The following is a 22,489-nucleotide window of genomic DNA, read 5'->3' as shown; positions in this document are numbered from 1 at the left end:
GTTGACTTTTCCCACGGATATACCTGGACGCCAGCCGAGCCACGCGGAAGAGAGCGAGCGAGAGAGAGCGTGTGATGTGCGAGTGAGCGCGAGAGGGCGCCCGCTGGAATTCGTTTGACCTCTTTTAGCACCACACACACACGGGCACGGCCACGCCATGGATAATCATGACACGTCGAGAAGTGCGCTGACGATGAGCGGCGGTGATGATGATGATGCACATCACACAGCACGGAAACGCTCGTGAACTATCCTCCCCTTTCCTATGAACCCAATGGGGCAGAAGGACACCCCCAAAAGGCGCCACCCATCATCATCACATCCCTGCGCCAAAAACTTACGGCCAAACATAAATGTGTTTCGGACAATGGACACGAACGACGCATACCTGGAAAGGAAACGAGAAACAGAAAATAATTACTACAACGCGGCGACACGCGGCTGATAAAAAGAGGTTCGAAAAGCCGAACACAGAAACGAACAACAAACTGCAATATAAAACAGAACAACAGAACATAATAAAAGGATAGAGAGACAGGGGGTCGTCGGTGCGGCCACATAAAAAAAGAAAGGATGGCTGGCGCGCGCGGCAGAGAATTGAGCACCGAAAGCGACCAGCAACAAAAAAAAGAGGAGCGAAACACGAGAAAAGAGCAACAATAAACCGATCCCCAAAAAAAAAAAAAAAAGGAACAAGAAAAGGCAACGAATAACAACATTCGGAGAGTCGTGATCGCAGCGTGGAATCGTTAATGAATGAAACTTTAAATCCATTGATAAAAAAAAGCGGCGGCGAACCGACGACGATGACGCCCAGAGCTCCAGCTCTCGGTCTCTCTCTCTCTCGTGTGCCTCTCGCGATCTCTTTCGCTCTCCGTGGCCCCCCCGCTGGTATGCTGGGGGCCCCAACGACCGACCGAGCAGCATATCGTTCGAAAATGGCCACAACTTGACGCCTTTTAATTTCTTTGCCGCGGCGGCGTTCCGCGTTCTTCGTTCGCTCGTCGCGCGCTTTCGAATCATGATGTTGTGGCCGGGATCTTTCGTGGGTCCCACGTATGCGTGTGTCGGTGTTTCTACATTCTTTGCGACTAGTTCTTGGCGATCTCTCGGCCTCCACTCATCAAAAGGGCCGGCCCGTTGGGTGATCATGAAGTTGTTTTTGATTTTGACCATCATTTCACATCCCCCAGTGTGATCGGCACATTGGTGCTTCGCGATCTTCATCGATCCTCATTCGAAACTGCACTCCGTTTGGTGCAAACTTTGTGTGCCACAGATCGGTGAAAGAGAGCAACATACACCATAAAACACAAATCTGTTCCAATATCTGCCCTGATTCCTTGCGCCATTAAGGAGCTCCTTCCAAGGCGCAAGCGTGGCGGCGCAGGATTCGCGATTTGTTCGCGGTTCTCACACGCAGCAGAGTATTAGGTTTCTCTAATCATTAGCTTGATCCCCAAACAGATCTTAGCGTGGACACCCCTCATCATCGTCATCATCATCATTAGGTTCTCCTTTTTTCTGCCAGAGGTCCTTCTCTTTTCTATTCTGCGCGGTCGCCTGTGCGGCGTGTTTATGTTTTTCACATCACATCATGTTTTGCGTGCCATTTTCGAAGGTTTTCCCTGGATCCGCCTCTTCCTCCTCTCGGGGGTGGTCGACCGTTTGAATGAATTTATGTTTTGATTAGATAAAAATTGGGATGTTGTATTCTCACAACATAGACCACCGACAACATTTGCACGACGATAACACAAAGGACCTCAAAATGGGGTCGCTAAATAAAACAAAAAAATGGGGAAAAAATCCTGCTCGACGCGCACCATAAAAAACATCATGACCCACGGCGAGTGCTCGAAACGATAAGCTCACGGCCACGACACGCAAGGAAAGCAACAAATGCGGCGTGTGTCCCTCGGTGAACATTGATAAGAAACAAAAACACCGTTTAGAATAAAATGCTGCCAAAAGAAACGCGCGCGCTGAAGAGGATCGTTTAGTGGGCACACAAGTGTGACACACACCACGGCCACACACCGGATGGGGATGATGATCACAAACGCAGGGACGACCGATGATTACTAGAGAGCGGGAAACTGGGCCACACACACACACCCAAGAGGGCGGTCCAAGGGTCGAGGGCAGAGTATCGCATGCGACCGACGACAAAATATTGTTCCTGTGGCCTCAGACAGGCCAAGGGGGGATAAAGCAGTGACCGGGCGCGAGACGGCGACGGCTTCAGGCCACTGCTTGACCAAAAAACCCGGCTGATAGCTCTTTCGCGGCGCAGCGATAGGGAACGCAGAGAGTGTGTGTTGCGCGCGCGATCATCAATGGGTGGTCGGTCGCGGGATGTGTGGATGATGCGGAATTTGGTGGTCATTTTTTACGGCCTCACAGCATCATGAATGGCGAGCCGCCATCCTTTGTGGGCCCTCTATCGCAAGCAGTCGACGGTTGCTTTTTTTCGTTCTTGGGGTGGGTTGATGCTCCGTTAGATTCCTTTGACCTCCCCGACCGAACCCCGCGCGCCAGACGCGTTGTTTCATTCATTTTCAAGTCTGGGGAGTGCGCCTTTTTTTCATCTTCTCCTTCTTCGAACGATGGGAGACAAATAGAAGCTGATTCTTTGTTAGTAGTGTGTGATGATGGGAACACAAACACACAGGCGCGCGAACCACGGAAATGACGCCATCCATATGTGTTTGACATATCGCCGCCTCGGGACGGAACGTCCCGACGTAAGAGATAATTTGTTTCGTCTGACTCGGGTGTGTGTGTGAGCGATCAACAACAAGCGATCTTGTTGTCCGATTTTTGAGGAGCACCACACAACCGCGGGACAGAGCGCCATTTACATTAATGGACGTCCGTAGTTTATTGTCGTCCGGGGAGGCGCAACAGTTTCTCGAATATTCACCAAACGTCACGAAAATGGTAAAAACAATGTTGGACAACCACCGATCGCGTTATCGCGTCAAAGAGGAAATGCAACAATCGTGAACGGCGTATTAGAGAATTTGTGGACATTTTTCAAAAAATGTGATCTCAAAAACGTGTTGATCCAAAGCACCAAAGCAGATCGAACATTCCCAACGAGAATCAACACCCGAGAGAAAGAAAGAGGGAGCAGACAACACAGGGGACGCAACGAAAGACAGGGCAACAGAGCGATCAAGAAGAGACGCTGGAAGAAAGTGCGCACGGCGGTGGGAAGGAAAATACCTTAGACTGGGGCGTTTCTTTCCCACGCTACTTTCTCCGTCGGCACATCGGTGGCCGTCCGAGGCCGCGAGTGAGAGAGAGCGCGAAAGAAACGAAAAGGCTCGATCGAATTGTTGTGTGCATTTTGTAATGGGGTGGTCCGGTCCTGCGAAGCGCACAAAAGGATGATCCTTACGATGAAGAGGTTTCAGAGACAAATTTTTATGTTAGTTCCTTGAAAGTTATCAAACTTATCGGTGTGCTGCACTAAATTTAATTTAACATGTCCGTTCGAAGAGTCCAGCGGAACGCGCGTATCCTTTTTTACTCTCTTTCTCTCTCTCTCTTTCGTGTGTGAGTGTGTGTTGATAGCCAGATATCCTTTCACAGGATGCTTGCCGCCGATTGCTCTTTAAGCTCGAAAACAGATTAAAAAATTAACGATTTAAGTGTTCGCTCTGAGCGCATTTGGGTTCTTCATTTTTTCAAATCGAAAACTATCGCCAAATAAACGCTCCTTTCGATATCCTTTCCCGGGGGGGCTCCTCAACGCGCTTTTTAATCGACAAGAAGCAAAAAAAAACGGGGGGAGAACCGTTACGAACGAGTGAGCGAGAGAGAGCGCGACCGAAAAAAGCCGCGAGTGCCCACGGGCTCTCTCGAGTGACGTTTCCCCTTTCGCTCGGGCTGAGAGCCGCGACGCGTCGCGCCGCTTTGTCTCTCTCGCTCTCGCACCGCAACTCACGCATCCGCGACGGAGCCGAAGAAGATAACACAAAATGGCTGCCGAGTGGACCAACACACTTCCAACCATTCTCTCTTCCACAGTGCGCGACGCGTCGTTGCGTGCGTGTGTGTGTGCGCACACGAAGTTGCCGTTAGAAGAAGAAGCACTAGTGACGGCGGCGGGACGGACCGCGAAGCATTCTTGGAATAAACTCGACACACACACCGCAACACACACACAGGAAAGAAGCGGACGCGTTAGGGAATGAGCATTTTTCTTGCGTCGTCGCCTTCCAAGAAAGAGAAACACAAACGAAAAAAAGGCCTGCCTGGATCACCACAAGAGAAGCAAGGACACGACGCAACCAGGAAGGAAGCCATCAGCCAGGAAGAAACAAAATTCCAACGAGGGGATGATGACCAAAAAAAATCCGTCATCACCGTCGTCGTCGTGATGGGGCTTCCGGTCGCTTCCGGTATTATTTTCCGGTGAAAAATAAATTACTTTCGTGGAAGGCTGGAGCCTTGTGTTCGGGGCCATATTTTCAATTCTGGAACCCTTTTCGCCTTAGTTTCAAAATTGTTCAAAAGCAATTCTCTCATTTAACAAGCAAAACAGGAACTTCTTCTGAAGAACCTCACAAATTAACCCTCTCAAGGAAACGGAATTTGTGAACTTTAAAAGCGCAGAGTCCGGGGCCTTCGGAGGATCCCCTAACTAGACGGCGACGACAAGCGAACCATTTTCGTGTGTTCTAATATGATGCGCGTCTCGTAGAACTCCGCGCGCCGTAGAGCGAGCGAGCGAGAGACTTCCAGAACCGTCGTCGTCGTCGTCTTTTCCCGGGGGGCGGTTGCGCGGGGCCACAACTTTCATTCTCTCCCCATGGTTCAGCACGCCGCTTCTTCCGTTGGATTGCCACCGCGCCGCGCCAACTTCTTCACGTCGTCTTCCTTTCCAACGAACCGGTGGCTTCCTTCGCTGCCAGGTACGAGAGAGAGAGAGACACGCACAAAACGAAGGGACGAGGGGCGCGCGGTGAGAAGGGCCACACGCACCACTCCGCCGGATGTACCGACCACCGCGTGCGAGCCAAGGAAAGGCACTTTTGTGGGAAGAAGCGCAACGGGAGAACTAGCAGAGAAAGAGTGAGTGAGAGAGACAGAACGGGTGAAGAGCCCAAGATTCCATCCTTCCTCGTCTCTCCTCCAGTGGCCGGCCACACACACGCTTCGGTTGGCGTAGTAGATCGCCCCGTCGTAGAACTTCTTTTTACTCCGTCTCGTCTCGCTTTTGCTGCTCTTCTTCCTCCGGTTGGCGCGCACGAGGAGCTCGAAGTCCACACAACGCTGTGCTGCGACACACGGCCATCGAGAGTCCGCTGCGTGTGTGTGTGTGTGTGCGAGCGCTCGAAGCGAAACGTAATTTAATCTTCCTTCGCGGCGGAGTGAAAAAGCATGGAACTCTCTCTCTCGCGCGTGCGACTGCGCAGCAGCAGCGACGACACTCATCTCACGCACACATATGGTGAGAGGGAGCGCAAGAGAGAGAGGTCCGAAAAATAACATTCTTTCGCGGATGCTTGGTCGCCTTGCGGTGTTTTCTACTTCTTTTACCAACACACCCAATGGTGAGCCGAAAAAGGCTCATTATCAGCGAGAGCGAGAGAGAGATAGAGTGTGTGCTCTCTTTCGCCGGATGGATGTCAACCGGTAAGTTTCCGGAGCCATATTTCGTATGAAAGTAAGGAAAGGTAAGCAATGGGAGAGCTATTTTTACTATGAAAGTAAGTAATGCGAGATGAAAGTAAGCAATGCGGTCCGATTCGTAAACATCGCTCGCTCTCGCCGTCGTCGATTGCACTCACTCTCACTCACTCTCGAGACGAGACTATTTGACACTCTTTCTCACTCGCTCTCGAGACAAGACTATTTGACACTCTTTCTCACTCGCTCACTCACGGGTTACAAATGGAGCAAAAAGAACAAAATAGGTACGCCGTCGCCGGTTAAAAAATCTCTTTCGACATCTCATCTTCTTGCGCGCGATAAGCGCAACGGGCGCGCCGTGGAGAGTATGTAATAAAATGTGTGATAAAACCCCCAACACCCCTCACCGGGAACTAGGAAAACTCACCTCCTTTACACGCGACATAGACCGAGAGTGAGTGAGAAAAAGAGAGCGATTTGAGGCGACTTCTCTCGCGAAGACACAGAATTTTTTTCGGGTATTATCCAAGCGCCGCAACCACTGTCTGTGTCCACAAGAAGCACACACACGCGCACGCACGCACACGACGACGCGCGGTGTCTCTCGCTCTCTCCTGCGCTGCGCCGCACGCATGGCCCCGCGACGTCGTACGCACCTCTTTTTCTTATCGGCCTTCGACTCTTCGTCGTCGTCGTCGTCGCCACCGACGGATGCGCTTTTCTTTTGGCCCGGTCCGGCCCGTCGCCTGCCTCCCCCCGTGCTCACGCACGAGTTTTATTGCTTGAAGTTTCGGGTTCGGTTTCGGTGTGTCTCGAGGAATTGGAAAAACTCAAGCGCACGGCGCAATTAAACGGCACACACACACGCACAAGGAGGTTGATGAGAGGGCCGCCGGGAATACCGGAAGTAACACGGGACACGGGAGGTTCCGATAGTCCACCTCTGATATCCCGGGCCGGATCCAGCCGGCGGCGGCGCCGACTTTCTTTTTTCTGCGCCGCAGAGCGCGCGGCACAATGGCGGCCAAATACACCATTGCCGCCGTCGCTATTTGCATTCGTCGTCGTCGTCGTGGTTGTTGCTGGCTTGCTGGCAGTACCTCTTCTTTATGCGTCATGTAATATTAATCCGGGGTACGATGGTGCTGGTGATGATGACAATTCATTAGCACTTCGCCGCCGCCGCCGCCGGCGAAGAAGCTGCGACGAAGCTGAACCCGAAAATATTGCTTCTCCGGCGGCACCGACGATGCCATAGCGGCCACCATTTTCTTTTCACACACCAACGTGTGTGTCGGGGTGGACAATTCTTCGGAGCGGCACACACACGGCACGACACGGAACAACGGAAGGGAACTCTTCCGGAAGCCCGCGTTTTGTTTTTCCTTTTGATTTTTTTGCTCCTCTCGAACGACTTTCACGCGGAATTCACTTTCACCACCTCGGCGTGCGCGGTTGCACACGTACACCGTAATACCCAACCACACACACACACACACACACACGCACACAAGGGCGCACGCACGCGCGTCGAGGATAAAAACAAATTCCCAAAATTCAGCCGCCCGTTGCGCGCGCGTTTTCAGAGTGTATCAATTCCGGTCTCCGGGAAATCCAACGCCGCTTTTCACGGGCGCCTTAACCACCGGAAGTGCTGCGGCCGGGGGACTACACAACACAACGCACGACGACGCTACCACACACCACTAGGCGGAAAAACAGTGAAAATTCTGCACAACAATAAACGGCGGTCGGTCAAAAAAGGCGGAAAAACGGAAACGCGCCCAGAGTAATTTTTTTTTCTTTTGTATTATAGAAACATTCGTCTTTTTTATATACTATTATTTATCTCTAATAACAGTATATTCTTTCTTAACTATTGTTAATTTAGGTTTGAATTTTTTTTCTGGTTGATTCCCAAGCGATGGATGAACCTAACCTTTGAAACTTCGAACCAGACTTTGAGTGTTCGAACCTGACACCCGAACACAAGTTACGAAAAACCCGAAGATAACCGAGTCAATCCCGAACACGAAACGGTGAGCGGGCGAGAGAAACTATGGGCGCCGCGAGAGGCGGGGGCTACCGCAACAAACGCCAAACTCGAAAACGGCCGGCGGACTTCCCGAAAACTGTGAACTGTGAAAACTCCGCGCGACGACTGATCCGGACTAACTTTGTGTCTGTGCAAGACCCCTACAGACGCACGCCAAACCGCAAAAGCCGCGCGCGCGCGCCTTCGTCGGCCGCTCGTGAGTATCGCGCCCGAAGCAGTGAGCGCCGCCGTCCTGCTTCGGGTTTCGGTCGAGAGCGTGGGAAAGAAGAAGACAACGGTGGCGGCGCGAAGCTGCGGAAGCGACCATCGCGCGGTGGCTTCGGTGCGGTGCGAGTGGTGGAACGCGCGCTTTTTCACACACACGCACACACACTGGCGCGTGTGTGCGTGAGCCGAAGAACGCGGCCCGAAAACACGCGCTGCTCTGACAGCAACCAACACACACGCAGCGTAGCTTGCGGCTTCGCTCAATACCAGTGCAACATGTAGCGCAGCACGCGGCGCGTCACACTGATGACGACGCGACGACGACGATGGCGATGGGATTGAGCGCAAAAATTGGCAAAATTTTCGCGGGACAACCACAGGGCGAGGGGGGGGTTCAGGTGTGAAATATGATGCGCCCCATAAAACAATAAAGATGGCTGAGAGAGGACCCCATAATGGGGCAAGCCGGCGATTGGATGTGTCAAATAATTCGAAATTCGATTTGACAATCACAGCAATAGAGGCCATTTTAGTGACGTAACTCTGTCCGGCAGATCCCAGAAACGCCAAAGCCAATAAACAATGGGAGCGACAGAGAGAGAGAGAGAGAGCCAACTAACAACAACAACAACGACCGGAAAAGTCGGCATCGGGGCCGTCAAGCCGTCTGCCACCGCGCGATCAGCGGCGTGTTCTGTGCAATGTCAACAAGTAGTTGCTGATAATCTGTGGTGTGACGCCATTAAAATAATTAATAAGAAAAATGTAACACCCGGGCTGGAGGCGGCCGTTCATCCCTGGAGCCAACTTCCGCCGTGTGCCAAGCCATCCTGAACCTGTTACATGGCAGTTGCGCGGCTGGCTGGTTAATTTCCCCGGAAAAATGTCCCCGGCGAGCGGGTGATCGCGTGGAGTGAACGAACCTTTCCCTGTCGCGGGTGTCAACGGGGCCACCACCACCACCACCGGGAGAAACGTGCTAAAATAAATAATTCATTTCCCGACCCCCGAGAGAGAGAGTCAGCAGGCGGCGCGGGTTTAGCGAGAGGTTAGCTGAAGTGGCACCAATTGGTCTGGGCCGCTTCCGAACACGGGGCACACGGAAGGGCCCCTTTGATCCCGGCCGGCCGCTCTCTGCTAATGAGTGAATCGTGAAGCGGGTTAAGATGTTAAAACCAACCGATAACCACCGTTCTTTGGAAGGCGCAAAGGCTGGCCACAGCATCTCTTGAATGGGGAGCTGCTGCAGAAATTAGCAACGTTTAGATTTTGCCTTCCTTTTTGGACTCCACATCTCGTGTGTCGTGAGGGAATTAGGAACTTTTTCTACCTAGCACAGCTCCACTCCCCGCGTGTGTGGCTCCGGGGCCATCGCGAACGGGATCGATGGATTAGGAGGGGCACTCTAATCAGTGTGGACCCGCGTGCACCCGGGGGGGTTTACTGGGGTCTACCTATTCTCGGTTTGATTTCATTCATGGAATCTCCCGGTAGGAACCATGCGCCAGCACCTTTAGCACCGTCTTCGGATTGCGCGAACGCCCATTCTCGCATATCCGTTGGTTTTATTGTCCAAACAGACCACCAAAGCCGAAGGAAGGATTAAATTACCCGACCCGAGACACCCGTTGGGGCCATTTTTCCATGCATCGCCCCGTGATCCTCTCTTTCGGTTGCGCCCGCTCCAGGACATGGATTAAGCGGGGCTTCCGGCACTCTTCCCCCTCAAACTTAATGAAACCCGGCGCGTTAAATATTCCGCACGGCGCTAATTGATTTCAGATCCCAGAGTGCGGTGGCCGAAAGCGAGCCCCACATAAATCTGAGAGTTCAACCGGAACGCCTTCCCGCGGCGGCCGTTCATCAGGTGGTGGTGTGGTCAGGTCAGGGCACAGACCCAACACTAATGTCATAACCATCTTAGTCACGTGCCGTTGACTCGTCGTTGAGACTATACCTTCTTCTTCCTCCCGAGGAGCCGGCCGGCCGGCCGACAGAACAGAAGTTTAATTCGAATTACAAATGTATCGCGGACGGGCGCGCGCCCATTACCACCTACTACACTACGCCCCGGGGTCCGGCGGTGGAGAAGACGAAGAACTCTGCTGGGCCATAAAACTCCTGTCGGCCGTGTCGGTGGCGTCGTCTTCGTCGTCGTCGTTCTTTGAATGAACAAAATGGCTTCAGTTCTCGCGGTTCGGAGGTGGTCACCAATGACAGATCCCGCATCAATGGTCTCAGAGAGCGTGAGGTGGCCAAGATGGGTAAGAAGATTTGCATCAACAACACGCACTTCAGAGCTTTGCGCCCAAGTTACATTCTCTGTCTCTCCAATTAGCAGCAGTTAGCGCCCGAGAGCCGGACGCGATGAATCCACAAAGTTCATTCCACCCAAAGGGAACCATCTCGCCAAAAACCCTGAGGCAACGCGAATTGGGGACCGACCGATCCATAAAGCACACACGCGAAGAGAACCCTTTGGGACTAGGTATCATTTCATGCGAGCCACCCAATTTCCGGATCCCCACGGTCCTTGACAATTGCCACCGCAACAGACAACAAGGACACCCATCGAAGGTGCGCGCGCAACTTGCGCAGCGCATCCACCGAACAACCGAAGATTCCGGTTTAGGACGATGAGCCGCCCGCTTAGGTGGCTTTCCCTCAACGGGCTGTGTTTGCATTTCAAGCCAACAAACACACACGAAAAGCCCGGCAGCCACCCAGATTGCAGAGGTTTTGGTGGTGGCGACGACGTAAATAACGGGAACGCTCTGTTCCGAAAAGAGTCCAACACAAACGAAAAGAAAACTCTGGTTTGAATTCAAAATCCGTGGCTGAGAGAGGATGCATCCGGGAGGAACCAAGCACCAACACACGAGGCCAACAACAACACACTCACACAAGGAGCCCAGTGCGCGCTGCATCGCGTCCCCGACCCCGAACAATCTCAATGGACCTATCTCTGTCTCTGGGTCCGCCGGCCGGCCGGCCACATTATTTATGCTGCGCGCGCGTCTATGGACCGAAATTCCGGGAAGGATCATCAGGCAGCATCGCCATCGCCGGGGTCGAAAATTACCTGCTCCAGGGGACGAAAGCGTCGCTCTGCTTTCGGGTCTCTCTCTTGCTGTCGCCCTTCTTCGTGGCCAAAAAATGGTTCAACATCGAAAAAACACGGCACGTCGCACAAAAGCGGAAACTGGCGTAAACACAACGCAACGATAGGCCGCTGGTGTGGGTGAGGCCATAAAACGATGGCCCCCGAAGAGCCTTGAGCCTTGAGCACAAGATGCGTCCGCAGAGCGAGTCCTGGCGCGCAGAACTGTACCTTGTGGCAGCGATCGAGTCCGGAGGACCCCGTTTTTGTCGGAACCAGAAGACGATCGACGGTCAGAGCCTGTCTACGGAATGTGGATGCCTTTTGTGTAGGAATTCGGTGAACACCGATTCTGTGAGTCTCTGTGAGACGGTTTAATGCAAAACAAATCAAATCTTTGATGGTTGTTTGGAATTTTTGGGCTGAAATGTACGAATGAAACACCCAAAGTTTGGAGTCCGATTTCTGGTCAATAAAATCCATTCCTTGATCCTCTTGCCAAACAATTTGAGCTGCTGGCGAGGCGATTCTCGGGTCACAACATACTCCTCGAAGCACAACTTAATGTGAGGACCGCCAAGATTTCGGGAATTTAGTCATGTGTAAAAGACGAACGCGTTTCGTGTAATCAAACTGAATCTCACCAAACACCTCCAGAGTGGTTCTGTACATCGTGTGCGCCATCGACCACTTACCTGCAAAAGAAAGAAGAATAAAAGTAGAAAATAATTAGTTACAGTAAATGTAAAGTAAATGCGTTTGGAAAAGCGACAAATTGACTAGCTCGTCATGTAACTCTGGCAACGCAGTGGACTTTTTGGGCGCGCCAAAAAATGGAGACGCAAGGTTCGCAATCTCTAGTAGGAAAAGGATATTGACCGAAGCACAGTGCAAGTCGAGGTACGAGCATCGCCAGCCCCGGGCCCGGGACGATGCTGGCTGGAAGGACCACAGACTGCAATTGGCCCCTGGGGGCGTTGTTTTCTATTAAATACTCATTTTCGGTGCCTATGATTGCATCCGGTGGCGCTGCTGCCATGTCGGTGTTTTCACGGCGTCCCCCCGGTTGCCGCGGGATTGGGCGGGATTGATGAAAAATGCGGACGGATAATTACATTCCCGAGCGGGGAGAGTGACGGCGGGAAAGGATATTACTCTTTTCGGCGACCGGAGACACCATCGATCCTCCATCGTGGCGTTCAAAAGCCATGCATCCTTGCGCTGCGCGGCTGTTTTGGAACAGGATTTGGCCACACGGGCGCGAGAGCTGAACGTCATCGAAGCAACGAAAATGGAGCGAACTGGGTAAACTGGGCGCTATTCCGTCGATAGAAAAGGGACGATCGGAATCTTGTAGTTTGCAAATGGCGCTCTACAGTTTGGATGTTACTTTCTCATAATCAGGACAAACTTTGGCCATTGGCCACCAATCGGCACCGTTTTTGCACCTTTGCTCACCAGCAATATCGATCGTTTCAAGGGTTTTGGCTCAGGATCCACCATTCTCGGGCCCGTTCATCTTTAAAGATGGCGAGGCAACTGTCTGCTTCGAATCAAATAGACATTCCCAAGCTACGAACGACAAGAAACAGTGGCATGTGCTCTCTCCGCCGATTTCTCCGGATTCAAAAACGAGTTGCAAACCCGCTCCCGAGGCTCTCTGGAAGATGTCGCTAAAAGCTAAACAATGTTAGCGAACAGGATAACGGATTCTTGGAAGCAGATCTCAACCGGGCTCATTCTGGCACTGGCATCAAGCACACTTCGAAGGCGGTTCGCCGTCCGCTCGATGTTCATGACATGACCAGCCCACCGGAGCCTGGCGATACCCCGATAAATCCTCTTCTGAGCCCTTCCACTCGAACGCACGGTGAAGCAGGAGCTTCGTGAGTTTTGGGCAGGAGGTCCATGTCTCGATCTTAAAGATTGTGCGACAGGATACGCTTCTGATTCGATCGGAATTAGGAGATGCCTCCTGGCGAAGTTGCGAACGTCCCCAGAGACCCAGGATTCACCGGAACGGTATGCAGGCGTCGTGAGTTAGATGATATTGACCAACGGACCAAGGAACGGCCTTTCCGGTGCCTCACTCAGAGAGATACCGGCGAAAACTACCAAGCGTCTCCATGGTGTGTGTTTGCCGATGGGACAGCAGAACCTTCCCGAAATCATTCGGATGTTTTCGCGCACTGATCAGAGTTCGACCGCAATGGCGGCACGGTTTCGTACCAAAGAACGCTAGGCGCCCCAATGGGGAGGCCCACAACAAGAGGCACACATAAGACGCTCGTCGCGCGGATCGATTAAAAATATGGTTATTCCAATTCTTTGTCATAACTTTATCCCCGCCTCCCGCGCGGGGGCCCTTCGGCTTCGCTTCCCGCGATATGGCCGCGATGCCGCCGCCGCACACGGAGAGTCAATAAAAATTCTAATTTTTCTCAAGCAAACTATAGCCCCACGAACTCGCACGCACACAGACGCGTGCGTGGGGACGGATGGACGGCTGCGGTTGCCGCTGCCAAGTGTGTTTGTTGGGTCCAAAAATCAACAACTTCTAAATGCTCGTTGTAACCAATGGAACACTAGCGCACGCGGCCGAGCGAGAGAGAGCGAAAGAGAGGGTCGAACCCGAGGGCCGAGGCCGAAAAGTGTGTGGCCTCTCCCGCAAATACCAATGCACACACAACGACGCGCGCGGAGGTCACCTCCTAATCGGAGGATCGTGCGCGGTTGTGTGCGGGCAGCCTCGTGAGAGCGTGTGTGTGTGTGTTTGTCATCTCGTGTCACGTACTGTTTGTTACGGCGGCGCCACTACCGATCCCGATGGCCCTCCTCGCCCTTACGACCGGCACCATCTGCATACGCACGGATTGTGAAGTTTGCGGGGTGTACAAGAGTGCGAGAAGAAGAAGGATTCCGAACGTTATTGTTGGTTATTAATTGTTGCGCTAAGCTGTTCAATGAGTTCGTAGCCTCGATAACAGAGGGCGCTGCTACGAGCTGCTGCGAGCCTTTTTGTTATATTGGTACACTCTTCATATGAAAGTGTGTGAAGTTTTTTTTGATCTGTCACTTTATTCTTTTTTTACAAGCCATTTAGTATCGACGTGTCACAGTACTTTTTAACTTTTTATTTGTTGTTGAAATTAAAATGTTGTTTAAATGTTGAAAGTGTATAAGGACTCGTCGCCTTCAATTAGTACATTAAAAGGGGCGTTTCTTAGTTTAAACGTGGTCGTACAAGCCTTCAAAACGATCCACGTCAAAAACGTCCAAAAACAGACACAACACCTGAAATCGTAGAAAAAATACAGGATATCGTTTTGGAAAATCGTCGAATCACTGAAAGAGATTTAGTATATGGTCTAGCCATCTCATTGAGCAGTATAACTAATATTTTCACTGAAGTATTGGGTTTCAGAACGCTGTGTCCAATACATTCGAATGCAAGTTTTCGGCAAAATTTGGAGGGTTTTCGACAGAATAAAGTGAATTTTGTGCATTGAATCATCACTGTGGATGAGACTTGGGTCTATCACTATGATCCTGAATCAAAACAAGAGGCGCAAGAAGTGTGTGAACCCGATTCTTCAGCTCCGAAACGAGTTTGTGTCCAAAAAACGGCAAGACTTTCTTGCTTAACATTAGTTTCTTAAGATGCCAAATGGATTTTGTTAGTAGATTGCTTGCAAACTGGTAAAACAATAAATTTCGTTTATTGTTGTAACCTTTTAGATCAACTGAAAGAAAAAATTGGTGAAAAAAGACCCGGTTTACAGAAGAAAAACATCCTCTTTCATCAGGCTAATGCACCGTGTCACGAGGGCAATTTGAAAATGATAAAAATCCACGAATTAAAGTTCGAATTGTTGGAGTAATCCACCTTATTCACCAGATTTGGCCTCTAGCGACTTCCATCTGTTTCCAGACCCAAAAAAATGTATGCGTGGGAAGTGTTTTTCATCAAATGATGACGTCATAACAGTTGTGGAAGCGTATTTTGAAGCCCTTCCAGTTTCTCACTTCAGGGATGGAGTTTATAAATTGGAGTCTCCTTGGAACAAGTGTATTGTTGTTCAGGAAAGCCCAAATAAATAATCAAATGTATTTGGCACTGTCACAGAAATCAACAGAGATAAACATTGTCTCTCGGGTGCAGACCAAGACCGTTCAGGAGGTTCACGGCGCTTCCGCAGGTTCGGCAACCGTTGAGGACAACCGGAGACCGATGGAGATCCGGCTAACGCGAATATGATCGAGAAAGGATCTCCTTTTCGAGAGCCCACAGGACACCGTGGCCCCGCGCCGAGGGTCCTCCTGCGCACTTATCAATCCAATCGTAATCCAAACGGGTGTCGTGCGCGCATCAGCACCGCAAAGTAGCAGCTGCCAACCACCCTCTCCCCAACACACACACACACACGCACACCGCAAGGGGCTGTTTTGTGGTCGTGCGTATGGCGCGTGGTATGGTGGTGACCGACCGGTGGGGCGCGGACCGAGCGCGACAGATTCTCAATTTGATTTCGGGCGGTCGGTCGGTTGGTCGGTTGGTCGGCACGGCGCGGTTTTTGCGCGCGCGGCCGGCGAAAAGTTCAACGAACTGCTAGAGCCGCCACAAGGTCATCTCACGTCGCAGCGCGCGCGCTCACCGCTGCTGCTGCGTATCAAGCAGCACAAGCAAGAAGCGCGGCGTGGCGTGGCCGTGGAGCGATGCGGCGGCCCCGAAGAAAAATGGGCGAAAAATGAAACAAAACAAAAAACTAAATAAACGTCCACACACCGACGACGACAAGCGAGAGCTCCACCGTCGGCGGCGGTGGGGTTTTTTTAAGCTTGCGTGAGCGCGTGAGTTACCCTGCGATGGGGTTGTTTTTTGGGGGGGGGGAGGCCTCCGAGAACTGAGAGCCCCAAAAAACCCCCCAGTGTTCCGGCGCGGTGTGGATACCACTAACCGCCGGTGGCGTGGACACTAAAATCCGTGCCACCGCGTGTCGTTGTGTGGTGGGCTCTCTGTGTTTTTGATGTTGTTTTGCGGTCCAGTTTACAACCCACAACACGCCAGCCATCCAGACCCGTAATAGGTGTACCTCGAGCTTGAAAACCCGGTTCATCATTAAATGATGATGAAATCTTGGGAGTCGTACCAGAGTGAGGATCTCCACTCCGCTCGGCTTGTTGGTTCAAGATCGGCCATCTTTCAAAAAATATCTTGGACCGAGACATCCTCTGCGGAAGGGGGTGCCACCCACAACCCACCCAGGCACAAGCTGGGAGCCCACATCCTCGCGGCACTCCTGGTCACAGAGTTTTCGCCTTGGCTGTCGTCGTCGTGATTTTTGCCACGCCCATCGCCGCCCGCGTCCGATAACACGATGCCCTGATGACACACGCGAGGTGACGCGTGGCCAGGTGAAGGTGATGTATGGCGGGGGAGTCGGTGATGCACAGGTGTACCCCTATGCCGTCTGCGCAATTAGCCGAGCCGACCGACCCAAGACCACGACTGCCACACAAGATGTTCGAACCAACTCTTCGTGATTTGACAGGGAGTATAACTGAAAAACAAAAAGGACCGTCAGGACGAACGGCGGAGAAAGATTGGAAGGACAGAGGACAGGGGAGGAAAACTGTTTAAAAAATGGACAACGGAACACTCCACAGCGAACTCTGCCTAGGAAGGGCCCCGGAGGCCAATCTCTGTTGGCCCCCTCTTGACAGCTGTCAGTTTGGAACGTGGTTTGCGGGAAACCTTCATTTTGACCCTTCTTTCTCCGCCGTTGTGACAAAAACAATTTCCACAATAGATTGCGGAAGATCTGGGCCTAGTCCGCTCCAGTCACCAGTCAGGGGCTTATCCGTCAGCACAAGCCACGAAGGAATCACGTTGGCGTGAGAAGAAGTAACGTGATAAGCTGGCTCCTGAAGGTCCAAGAAAGCGGAAGTGGCCGAAACACTGGACCGAGAAGCGCCACGCATGATGAGCGTTAGCGGCAGCCGGTCGTCTCGAGTTCTCAAACCGAGTCCCGTGTTCTGGTCCCCATCCTTGGAAGATTCCCACGACATCCATGCAGTGCAGATTCGATTAATCAGCAGAGCAGATCGGAGAGGTGATTTGTTTTGCTCCGGCCAATCAAGCGAGAAACCGCACCAAAAGGTTCGCGCGGCTTCTCGGGGCTCCCGGTGTTGACGACGACGACGAGGACGACGACGACGCCCTGCTCCGCCTGGCTGCGGTTTGCAGTGGGCACGCAATCGGAGGCAAACGCACACATTATCAATCCTATATCCGTGAGAAAAGGGCAAACGGCGTGGTCCACTGACGGTGGCGATCACTTGGCCTTCTCGCCGCCTATTGGATAATCAACATAATCGATATTTTCTGCGGGCACATTGTGCGACGGATCGGTCGATCGAGTTGCGGTGAGAGTCATGCCCTGGGAAACTCCGAGCCGAACAGAACAAAGTCCGATTCCGGTCCGAGAGCATCACCTGCGCCCATCGTCAGCGATGGCCAGGTCATGGGGAAGTAGAATGCCCGATATTTGCGTCGAAAGGAGCGACTTGTGACTCGAAAATTGGAAAACCCCACCGTCGGATGGATAGAGAAAGAGAGAGTGAGTGATAAACAGGGAAACCGGTCCAACAATGGTCTCAGGTTCAGACGAACTGCCAGATCAGTGGCTAAGGGTCAACAGCGAGCTGAAGGTTGAATTCTTCCCGTCCTGAGAGTTGAGCTGCGGTCAACAAACCTGGCGGGAAAACTGTCTCCCAAACGTCCGAGGGTGACGGGTCAAGGGTAGTCCATCAAGAGGCTGGATTTTGGAACTACCGATTACTAGACTTTTACAACCTCAAACTTCATTATGGAAATAGTAAACATTTACTAAAAACTATGACATTTACGAAATAGTACACTATACGCTTGCAGGAAATTGAGAAAAACTTAAAACTTATTTCCAAAGTCATGAGTCTTCAACTCAAACGTTACGAAATTTGAGAGGCTCATTTCCACCTCGGTGGTTGTTTAACTCCACCAAGTCCACAGAGTCTGTGGAGTCTCTGTCAGGTCGAGCCGAGACTCGCAGAGTTCCAAGGCATTCCAAAGCACCACCTTTTTTCTGGAACAATTTGTCACAAAGGCCGTTCCGAAGGGTTCACAGATTGTCACGAGATTAAAAAGAGCTTGCCCCGCAGGTTCCTCCCGCTCTCGTTCGTCCGCTTACTTGTTTGCTTTCATCTTGGTGTCGTCGAGCAGCAGCAGATCGACGCTGCTGGTGACCAGCTCCGGCCGATGGTCGACGGTGCGCTTCACGTAGATCTGCCCGTTCACGGTGAACACGCTCTTGATCTTGCCGTCGCGCTTCAGCCGCATCGCTTCCGCCTTCAGGCTGACGTTGCAGCGTGTCAGGTCCTCGTTAACGAACAGCCGGCCCGCACCCTCGTAGCCGATGTCCCGCAGGCACAGTGTCTTCGATGCGCCCCCGTCCAGGTAGCGCCGGTAGAACTCGTTCCGGGCGTTGCGGAACACGAACTGGACGTGGACGGGACCGGAGGCCGTCGTCGGAGGAGAAGGCGTCGGCATCACCGCCGCGGCCATTCGCTGGGGCAGGTTATCGAGCACCGCGGGACTGTACTGGGTCGGCTGGGGTCGGTTGGTCGGGTGGTGTCCCATCGTGCGCTTGGCGGACGACGACGACGGCCCAGTACCGGTTCCGCCCGACAGAGGAGCGGGCCCGGCGAGACGTTTGAGGTGAACCATCGGAATCTCGCTCTCGGCGAACCCGAGTCGGCGGGCGAGGCGCACGAAGCACTCGCGCAGGTCCTCGCCGGAGCGGTACGGGACGCCCACCAGCAGCAGGTCACCCGCCTTCGTCGACCGCTGCCCGTAGTCCTGGTGGGCCAGGAACAGCTGGCTCGTTTGCGTCAGCCGGCGGTTGATGGTCTCGAGGCGGCCCCCGATCTGGTCCCGTATTTCGGTCACCTCCGTCAGCAGGCGGTTGAACTTGGCGTCCACTAGCGTCCGGTTGGTGGGGGCCGCCTCCGGAGGAGGCGAACGATCCTCCACGTCCACGTCCGGGTGGGGACCAGGACTAGGATCCACCAGCAGGTGGTGGTGATGATGGTTGTTGGCACTGTTGCGCTCGTTGTGGCGCTCTATTTCGGCCCGCCGAGCCGTGGCCAGGATGGCGGACATGATTTCCGCGTACGTGTCGTCCTGTTCACTTCGGGCGCCACCGGCGGCTAGCGCCTCTTCCGCCTGTTGACGTTCATCGTCCTCGTTCACCGTGTGATCTTCGGCGGCGAAACGGTTCGCCGTCCGGCGCTTGGCGGAAGCGAAATTCATTCTCTTACACACTACGATACGAAGCTCCTTAAGACTAGGCTGGCACTTTGATTCTGCACACACGCTGTTATTGCTTACACGGAGGGGTTTATTGCTTTGGCACGCGTTGGTGTTCTTTGGTGCACTTGACTTCACTTCTTTGGTCGGTTTCGGGAGGGCGAACTTAAGGCCAGATTCGCGGAGAGTGCGGATTGAACATTATTGCGGATAGGGTAATCAGTCAGTCAGTACCCAGGTTGGTGTCAGGCATGGTGTCAATTAAGTTGCTATCGGGTCTTACTGCGGGAATTAGACATCGTCGGGTTGATCAGAACCAAAAGAGATGTGGTTAAACTCGAAAGCAAAGGTCAACGTAACGAAATGATAACAACCAAAGCAAAATAAGCTAAAACAACAATAAAAGAAACACTTGACACGGAGGATCATCGTCCGTCCAGGGAGAACCAAGGACCACCCTGTGGCGGGCGATGACGCTGATGAAGAACTCCATTTCCGTTGAAAATTAAACAATGATTGTCAATTGAAATAAATAGACCCAAAGTCCTATTTATACACCCAGATCTAATTTTAGAATGGAACTCCTCCTTTTGGAACCACCTTCCAGCGGGTAGTATCCGGAACCCAGCGACGAAAAGGTACTCCAAGGGGGTGCCGCCACCAAGCCGGGAGGAAATGCAGAGCCAAGGCCAAAGGGCGACGTATCCTGGGTTGTTCGCTCTCCTTAATCGTCGTGCTTGCCTAAGCCAAAAACACACACCTGACAAAAATACCCCAAAATCGAGGACATCGAACGAGAGAGCGAGAGAGCGAGAGAGCCAGAGAGATTGGAAAAGGACAGGATGGCGAACCGGGATGATTCTCGGGCGGAAAACGGAAGACTCAAAATAACACACACCCCACACACGTTGGTCCTTCTTCTGTTGGTTGTACCTTATAATGGAACACACACCATGCTGCGTACTCTAGAATACACACACACACACACAGGTAGCAGGCGTCAACGAAACGGACGCGAGCAAGGATCAAGGGCGCGAGCGAAAAAGATGAATAAATTTACACGATTCGCTTTCAGGCCGACCGCGCGGAGGGAGGACTCGGTGACTCCTTCGCGTGTAATTCCACAATCCACATTACACGAAATGTGTAATTTATGTGGACACACACACTCTATGACACCCACCAGAAGGCAAACTCACACATAGGCCCGGAGACTTCCTACGTGCATCGCTTTCATAGGCTTTTCCGACCAAAAGTCGCTCTTTAGCTTTCTCTCACACTCAATGATGCCGCTCAATGGCACGTTCCTCCACACAAGGAGTCAAGCGCGCCAGAGAGAGAGAGAGAGAGCGGGCTTGTGTTGTTGTGGCCATTGCGGCCTCCCGCCCCACGCCTAAAAGTGCCTTCAAGTGAAACAGGATATCAGGAAGCCCCGGAATCGAGCGGCCCACGCGGGCCACTCCTTGCGATGCTCGACACACACAGGCACCTAGGCACACGGCCAGAAGTGCGTCAAACGAGCGAACAGGATCTCCCACCCTCCCCCGGGGGGTGACTTGGAAGAGCCGCGAGGCTTCGTTTCTTTTCGGTGACTCCACCAAGCCACGAGAGAGAGAGAGAAGCCGTCAAAAACAACAAACCATTTCCTGCCCCGGGAGCGCCCCCGGGGGCTACCCTTTCACGCTTTTCCCGATCCTCGGATCGATTCCGAGGCGGGGTTCGGGTTTTGCGGTTCGAGGGGTGGTAGGTCGACCGGCCGCCCGTCCGCCCAACCGGGTTTGGGGTGAATAAACGGAAAATTATCGATTGCGACGTTCTCCGGCCGTCCCACTCCCTGCCCCGCGAGAACCAAGGCAGCCCTCATTTCCACTTTTTCCCATTTTTCCCAACCGACTCCCGCTCACGCTCTCGCTCACCGACCGCGGAGGACATTTCTCTCTTCGGGGTTTTTTCCTTCGAGTGTGCTCTGTTCTTTGGAGGAGCACGAGGAAAAGTGTAAAAAGAGAGAGAGAGCGGAAGGCTGCGGGAGAATGAGAGTGGGAAAAACAGAAAAAAGCCGTAAATCTTATCATCGACCGCGACATTGGGTGGCGGCGTTGAGTGAACGGAGTTCTTGGTGAAAACCGAAAGCAAAGTTCAGCGAATAAGTAACTAATAATAATACAACTAAGAGTAACTTAACTAAAGACAGAAAGAATGAAAGAAAGAAAGAAAGGAAAACAAACCATCGAATTGCATTATTGGCACCGATTGTTGCCGGATTCCTGGATTGTTTCGCGTGGGACGCTGGGGATTGATAGAACTTCACGCCACTACGGAACCTAGCTGCTTCACACACACGCACTGCAACATTTTCACAGCTTTAGTACACATTTTAGTACACAGCAAGGAAGGAAGAACCGGCAAACGAAAGACACGCACGCACCGAGAAGGAACGTCCAGGGAACCGCCAGGACATGAAGATAGACAGATTCCTCGCCGGTGGCTCGGGTTCAGCTTGGGCGTGTTGTGAACAGTGCACAGGATGTTACCGCATCGCCATCATCGCCACACACACACACACACACACACACACACACACACACACACACACAAACACACTGTGGAAAGTGCTGAAGTAACACCCAAAAACCCGGCGGTCGCGGTTCGCCGTGACGCGCACTGCCCGATGCAATTGCAAGTGGAAAGAAGTGCATTTTCACTGCCGAACATAACTCCACACGGTTGCCACCACCACCACCACCACCGCCGGAAGGATTGCTGTTGGTTGGTTGCTGGCGAGAAAAGCCATTTTTCGCGTGCCGCGTGCGAGGATAACACACAACAGTGCGCTCTGTGCGCTCTCGCCAAAAATGATTTAGAAGGTCCCTACAGCAAGGAGAGCCACCGAGAGTCACGCGAGTTTTCTCTCACTTAACAGAGCCCTCTCTCTCTGTTGGTAATTTTTCTTAAACAAACTCCGAAAGTAGACCCTATACTGAAGATCACAACAAACGCCCTTTTTTCGCCGCGAAAAGCTGGACACGGGCGCGCGCGCCCGACCGGGAAGAGCCGGAAAAACACAGTGACGACACACAGCTTTTCGGCCACGGCAGCGCGGCGTGTCCTCGGCGTTCGTGTTGCTGTGTGTGCA

At 52.6% G+C, this 22,489-nt stretch overlaps 1 protein-coding gene across 1 annotated transcript in view; it reads right to left on the bottom strand.

Annotated features, from left to right (window-relative positions):
- Positions 1-19,359, bottom strand: part of LOC128266866 (uncharacterized) — a 48,095-nt gene extending 28,736 nt beyond the window's left edge. The window contains exon 1 of the mRNA XM_053003656.1: positions 18,239-19,359. Within this exon, the coding sequence (XP_052859616.1) occupies positions 18,239-19,359 (1,121 nt within the window). The remainder of the gene's footprint in view (positions 1-18,238) is intronic.
- Positions 19,360-22,489: the final 3,130 nt, after the last annotated feature.

Source organism: Anopheles cruzii, chromosome 2 (genome assembly GCF_943734635.1).
Source record: "Anopheles cruzii chromosome 2, idAnoCruzAS_RS32_06, whole genome shotgun sequence".
NCBI classification, from domain to species: domain Eukaryota; kingdom Metazoa; phylum Arthropoda; class Insecta; order Diptera; family Culicidae; genus Anopheles; species Anopheles cruzii.
The sequence above is the reverse complement of the archived record's forward strand: the minus strand, read 5'-3'. Positions and strand labels throughout refer to the sequence as shown.